Source organism: Octopus bimaculoides, chromosome 7 (genome assembly GCF_001194135.2).
Source record: "Octopus bimaculoides isolate UCB-OBI-ISO-001 chromosome 7, ASM119413v2, whole genome shotgun sequence".
Lineage (NCBI taxonomy): Eukaryota > Metazoa > Mollusca > Cephalopoda > Octopoda > Octopodidae > Octopus > Octopus bimaculoides.
Window position 1 is genome coordinate 38,891,414 of NC_068987.1, and position 7,307 is coordinate 38,898,720.

Here is a 7,307-nt window from a genome sequence, read left to right on the forward strand (position 1 = left end):
TGTGTGTGTGTGTGTGTAGGTAGGTAGGTAGGTAGGTAGGTAGGTATCTGTGTGTATTTGTATGTGTATGTATGTATGTATATTATACATATAGGATTTTCACAAGGAAAAATTCGACAATAGCTACGATGTTTCAGATTAGTTAGCTTTCGCAAACCACGCAAATACAAACAAATACAGTTAGCACACGCACTAACATTTAAACATAAACTCAGACACGCACACACATGCACATAATCAGACGCGCGCGCGCAAATTCTCATACATATAGACTTACAAACTTCCTCGAAGTTTGTTGTACAATTGTTAAGTATTCATTTCTATGACTCCTCACGCGTCAAAAATCTGTTTTTCTTTTCCTTGCTTTTTTTTTCGACTTAGATTACTCAAGTAACGGCCTCAACAGCACCGGCCTGGAAGCACCTGCAAAGGTTAGGAGTATTACCTCTGCCTCTCGAATCAGCAATTGAAAAAAGAGTTGGCAGATTTCGCTTAAAATTATAAAACGAAACATTATATTTTATAAATTTTTAAACCCGCTTTATGTTTTATGCACATTTTCGCCGGCAATATACACAGGAAACATCTAATTATCATCCGGATGGCGTCCAAGACCAATTTAATCTGTGATCTACTGAAGTATTAGCCAATTCGCAAACCATACTGTTTACGTTCGTGCTAGAGGAAACTCAATCGACAACATGCTATTCTTAGCGAGGAAGCCATCAAGAAGAGAAGAAACAACAAGATTTGTCTTCCGGGGTTTCCTTTGAATACTAAAACATATTTGCCATCGACGAATATTACGCAGAGTAGTTGTAGATGTACGACTAGAAACTTTTATATCTAATTACCAATAATATGAATACGAAATAATAAAAACAAAACAAAAGTAAATAACTACGTATGATTTTAAAGGCGAATGTTATTATCACCGTGCTATTGCTTTGATCCTAATTCACCATCTCAGATAAAAATCAGTTATCAAATAAATGAAACTAAATACTTTTCCTCTATAGCACATAAATATACTTCTGTTGTTAATTTTCTTAAACGTGTCATGCTCACACCCACATAACTAATGGCTTTTACAAGTAATCGGACTCTTAACATAAGTGTTTCTACCAGACTTGTTAACATAGATTTTATTAAATGACTTTGTTCAACTAATTAAAGGTTTTATCCTATTTTCGTTATAGCTGTGTTGACGGTATTGTTAAAGTAATGGAAAGGCAAAAATTGTAATGTATTAGTCTAAATAGAATGTTTTGCATTCTTTAGTTTCCATCTATGTTCGAAGTTCGAATTTCCAATATGTTTATAGCAGTTCTGGGTTTAATACACGGTGCTACACATACGCGCTCAATAATAATTGAGCATAATTCGTGTAAATTATATATATCAAATTCAAGTTTTATAGAAGAACATAGGATTATGTAAAAATGAAAACAGCTATATTTCATTTGAAACTAATTTTGATGGTGGTGCATTATTTTCATTTTTGAAATTTTTTCATTCTTAAAACCATAGAATAAACAAATGTAAATTGGATTGTCAGGAAATAAACCATCCTTGGAAATAAAATCAACGTGCGGAAATGAGCGTGCCTAGAGAACATGCATCAAAATATTAGAACTGTAATACACGCAGTCAACGATTTGTTGTACGTTGGAGAGGGATGATTTTGGCAAGCCATAGATGAATTCACAATGAATATCAAAGAAGTAAATTCCAGCATCTTACTGCCAAATCCTGTCAAAAATAGCTGACTAGACTGCACTTTTGACTGCAGCGAGTTTGTGTTCAGAGTCGTTATCATAAGCTATTCATGTACGAACACTTTGATGTCTTTCAAAATGTCTGTTGCTAGATTATTCACGTCAGTATTGTTAGATTGAGAGAGGAATATCTTTGAAATTCTTAAAATTTATATCCTTGAGATTGTTGATGAGAGCTACATTATAAATTTTGACTATGTATACTGTTGAGCTTGACGCTTGAAATCATCTGCGAGTATCTCATAACGATATTTGACTCCAAGCCGAGCAGATGGTGTATTTGTTGTCTTGAAATACAGTTCAGGCCGCCATTGGATGTTAACAATATTAAAGTACACATTCTCCTTGCAAGATCTGGAAGCAGCGAAGACTTGGTGCAATAAATCTGATTGGAGTCATTCATGTTTGCTCTTCAGATCAATATGTGTACAAATAGTGAGTTCTCTTTTTCTGTGGCTTAAGTGGAGATTGTAGTGTGTATGTGTGTGTGTGTGTGTACATTCATGCACACACACACATACATATATATAATTGTGGTATCGTGTGTGCGTGTGTGTATGTTGTGCGTGAAAGAGAGAGAGAGAGAGAGAGAGAGAGAGAGAGAGAGAGAGAGAGAGAGAGAGAGAGAGGGAGAAAGAGAGAGAAAAAGAGAACGTGTATACATATTAAAACAAAAATGTTTACTTTAGTGTCACTCTTGACTGATAGTGACAATGAGTAAAAACGGATGCACCTGCAATATGTAAGGTGAGGTGAGTATTCAATGTGTCTGATTTGGAGGTGTCATTCATTGTAATTTCAAGTATAGGGTGGGGTGCGAATTAGTGTATCATCTTTTGTTTATTTGCATGGTAAATGACTAAAAGATTACTTTTTTCTTTTGCGTTTACATTTGAGGTGTCTATTAGTGACAGTCTGTATATGAAGTAACATTTGAATGTTAGTATGTGCACGCATGCGCACATTCACGACTCTGATTATACATGATTATATACAGTGGCGTATTAATCATACAAAGACATTGACACAAATACATGAAAACATACACTCCTGTATTTATATAAAATTATCAAAGCACTTACACTAATAAAATTTATAGAAATGTATAAAATGCGTATACTAGGATATACATTACATCTGTTTTTTTGAGGGAGGAAATAACTAAAGAGCATATTACTGTTATTGGTATGCTACTATCACGCACGCACAAACATACGGGCGCGCGTGTAGGTGTATGTCTAAAGTCGGTGACCAGGTAGAATTGATAGTGTTGGACAAAATGCCTTACGCTATTATTTTCCGAAACTTCACGTTCTGAATTCAATTCAATATATATATACATATGTATAAGAAACTGAGATGACAAAGGAATAAACAATTATCTTATGTATTTCAGTAGCTTGCAGCTGTTCCTGCTAACAAGATGCAGTGGACTCATGACTGAGTGCCTGAATAACACGTTATAGCATCATCAGAGCTTCAAATAAGAAGCGAAATTTATTCAAGAAAAGAACTACATTCTTCCCAAATAAATTACACTTCATATTCGAATCTCCCGTGAAGCTATTAGATGTTACTCAGGCATTCAACTATGAGTCCACTGCATCTTATAGCAGAAACAGCTACAAGCTGCTGAAGTTCATAAGATAATCGGTTATTCCTTTGTCATCTCAGTTTCTTATTACCGCTCTGTACTCGACTAACGCTTCTTTCTTACACATATGTATATTGAGTTCTACACCAGGTTATTAGTTTCACAATGCTTATGCGAAATACACACACACACACATATGGGGTGGGAGTGTAGTAAGAAGCTTGCTTCCCAACTACATGGTACTGAGTTCATTCCAAGTGCGTGGAAACTTGGGCATGTGTCTTCTACTATAGCCTTGGGTCGACCAAAGACTTGTGAGTGGAATTTGGTAGACAGAAACTGAAAGAAGCCTGTCGTATATATATATATGTGTGTGTGTGTGTGTAAATACAAAATGGGACAAGAAAACATCCAGATAGACGATACAAAGAAAACAAGGATGGCTCATTCGGAGTTTTCTTTCCTCATTCGAGTTCCAGATCATCTCCAATCTGGCCAGCCCCAAGGAAAAACTCTTTTACTTATTTCAGTCATCTGAATGCAGCCATGCTGGAGTACCGCCTTTAGTCGAACAAATCGTCACCAGGACTTATTCTTTGTAAGCCAAGTACTTATTCTATCAGACTCTTTTGCCGAGCCGCTAAGTTACGGGGACGTAAACACTCCAGCATTGGTTGTCAAGCGATGGTGAGGAGACAAACACAGACACACAAGCACCCACACATACACACATATATATATACGATGGGATTCTTTCAATTTCCGTCTACCAAATCCACTCACAAGGCTTTGATTGGCCCGAAGCTATAGTAGAAGACACTTGCCCAAGCTGTTACGCAGTGGGACTGAACCTGGAACCATGTAGTTGGGAAGCAAGCTTCTTACCATACAGCCACTCCTGCGTCTATGTCCAATTAATGTTTGAACAGTTTCAATATTTACTAATCACCTCATATTTATTGTGATGGACACAAAAGAGTTGTTGATGCGAAACAGCGAATTCATTGCTTCCCAGTGTCACATTTGAGAATCATAGTTTAGGCCTCCTTAGGGAGACCAATCTTTCTACAAATGGAAGGATTTTAACTATAGCAAAGTATACAAAATATAACAGCAATTTCATTAATTGGAATAATTCATTTTGTTGACGCTTTATATATTTACAACGGTACTGTGTATACAGTAAAGATACTGTTGAGCTATGCAGTGTTTTTTGCTGCTACCACACACATCAAATACGCACGCACAGTAAGGTAAGAGAGCAAAAAATAATCATTCATGTGGAATGGAAATGAAATTTTTGAGATAACTTACTTGCACATTTGCCGAAAGAGTGATTCGTAGCTTCCTTTGTTCTGTTTCAAATCATTCAGATACATAGCAGCAGATTCCTTCGGTGGAGCATGAATGTGTTTGTATCGTAGTAAGTCTTGACCAGAAATCCATCGAAATATAACACGGACTTTGGCCACATCAGTTTTAGCTGGTTTCAACAAATAATTTACCAACTCAGAGAGCTCAGCAGCGTGAAGTTCAGTTGGAGCCTGCAGATACAGAAGTAAACATGGAGTTAATTATAATTTTTTTTATTATGATTATTAATATTATTATTGTTGCATAAGGCGGCAAGCTGGCGGAATCGTTAGCACACTGGACGAAATGCTTAGTGGTATTTCGCCCGTCGCTATGTTCTGAGTTCAAATTCTGCGGAGGTCGACTTGGCCTTTCGTCTTTTAGGGGTCAATAAATTAAGTACCAGTGAATCAATGGGATCGATGTAATCGACTAGTTGTTCCCTCCCCTCAAATTTCAGGCCTTGTGCCTATAGTGGAAAGGATTGTTGCTGTTGTGATGATGGTGGTGGTGGTTATTATTGTTGTTGTTGTTGCTGCTATTATTATTATTATTATTATTATTATTGCGTGAGAGAGCAGTGTATGCCATCAAAGTGACACTGAGATAAAATATACGAAGCCCAGCATACCCACTATGACTACCCGTCTGATAAGGGTACACCAGGCACATGCATCACGACCATATGTGCGCGACATAGTGATCTCATATCAAGATAAACAGTGACCTTGCAGGTGGGGCCCAGATAGAATTTTCTTCAGCTCGCGTAGCCCATCCTGCTCAAAAGGTCCCTGAATAAGGGTTGCTTAAGGATGATGAACAAAACACCCATGATTCCGAAAGTGAATTATCCAAACCTCAAAGAATTCCTCTCAACACATGGCTATGATGCTCCCCCACTACTTCTGCTCGTGATCAGAGATGCACTTATCGTCAACCACTAAGGGACATGCTCAATTGGTTAAGGTCATGCAAATCTGTTGTATTGAGCAGAATATTTGCTGTAGCCCATCTTTTATACCAAGACAAAACAATGTACATGATAAAACATCCAGTCAGTTAAGATTATGATCCATGAGAGCCTCTGCCTGGTACTGCGTCAGGGTATTTATCATTATTATTATTAGTATTATTAGTATTATTATGATTGTCGTTTTGGTTATTGTTGCCGTTGTCATATGCTATGAGCAGACGTGCCTAAACGGCAAAGGATTTTTAATACTATCTCGTTCTAATTTACGTAAGAAATGTTTGGAAATTATTTTGATGAGTTAAGATTGGAGAACTTTTGTGTGGCGACCCCGTTTACGTTGGATAAGATAAGTATGGTTTATACGTTCATGTTCTAGATTATATAAACATGGTTTAGAAGAAACACATGATGACAGTTGCGAAAAAGTACCTGCCAACAATAGTCCATCATCTTGCACCGATTAGAAGCCAGTGTAGTTTAGAGAAAGGTAGCAACCGAATCGCAAAAATGAAGTGGGCGAATGCAAGGAAAAAGTAAAATATGCCCAACTAAAAATGATTATAATGCACGTTGGGAAGTCCTCGTAATAAACTGGAGAATCCTGCGATATCCTAATGAGAAAGCATTCGTCGAAATGATGAAGGATTCACGGATATATTTTTCACGGAGGAGTTCAACACGAATCTGCAAAACAATCTCCAGAAGGGTCATGTCGATGATATGCAAAATTTGTTGGAATTGTTTGCTGATCTAATCCAACCTGAGTGTTGACTTGGTATTTCTGTTTTAAACATAGGAGTTTACGATTCTTCAAAAAAAAATTTAATTCGCAGACTCAGTTTTTTGCATCAACCTGATCATAAACACTAGGTCTCTAGTTTTCATGGTCATTAATTCCTATATCGAAGGAAACAATTCAAAAATAAAAATAGAAAGTTACAGCAGGTTGCCTCTTCCAAACAGAGGAGCGAAAATATGAAAAAAAAAACGAAATTTGTTATTCATTTATTTATTTATTCATTCGTTCTTTCATTCATTCATTCACTTATTGTGAAATATCTTAATTTTCGATACTTAAAATACAAATCCGAAGAAAGTTTTGAAAACATTGAGTCGTTTAGATTATAGCTAGATAAGGTATTCTATAGACCAGTGCATAGGGATAACATAGGTTGTCAACAACTTAAAATAATCAACTGCTCAACTTAAAATGATCGGCTACACAGGGCCCCGATTACTGTGAACTGAGCGCATCTTTCCCAGCACGTCGAGCTTACAGAAAGTGAATTAGTTGACCGGGAGTAAACGTCAACAACAAATGAGGATACTCCCTTTTCAGGGCGATAAGAGTAGAAACGATAAGATATGAAAGCAGCGATAGAGAAAACTAGATTAGAGGGTGTCTGGGGTATAATAGTAAAAATAGTACACCCATCCCAATTAATGAATAGTAAGTCGTCAGGAAATGCTAAAAGAATGTCCTCGTCAGATTATGTTGCAAACTCGACAGCAGGGTTTAAGTACGAACCAGACGAAGGAATTACTTTCGAGGCTTACTATAGAAGATACGAACAAATCTTCAATAAAGATTTGGTCGACGATATGTAAA

At 36.8% G+C, this 7,307-nt stretch overlaps 1 protein-coding gene across 1 annotated transcript in view; it reads right to left on the minus strand.

The window, feature by feature from the left end:
- The window catches only part of LOC128248349 (kyphoscoliosis peptidase-like), a gene marked incomplete at its 5' end in the record, with an annotated part of 19,465 nt that extends 14,531 nt beyond the window's left edge, over window positions 1-4,934 (minus strand). Inside the window, one exon of the mRNA XM_052969409.1 lies at window positions 4,687-4,934. Within this exon, the coding sequence (XP_052825369.1) occupies window positions 4,687-4,934 (248 nt within the window). The remainder of the gene's footprint in view (window positions 1-4,686) is intronic.
- Window positions 4,935-7,307: the final 2,373 nt, after the last annotated feature.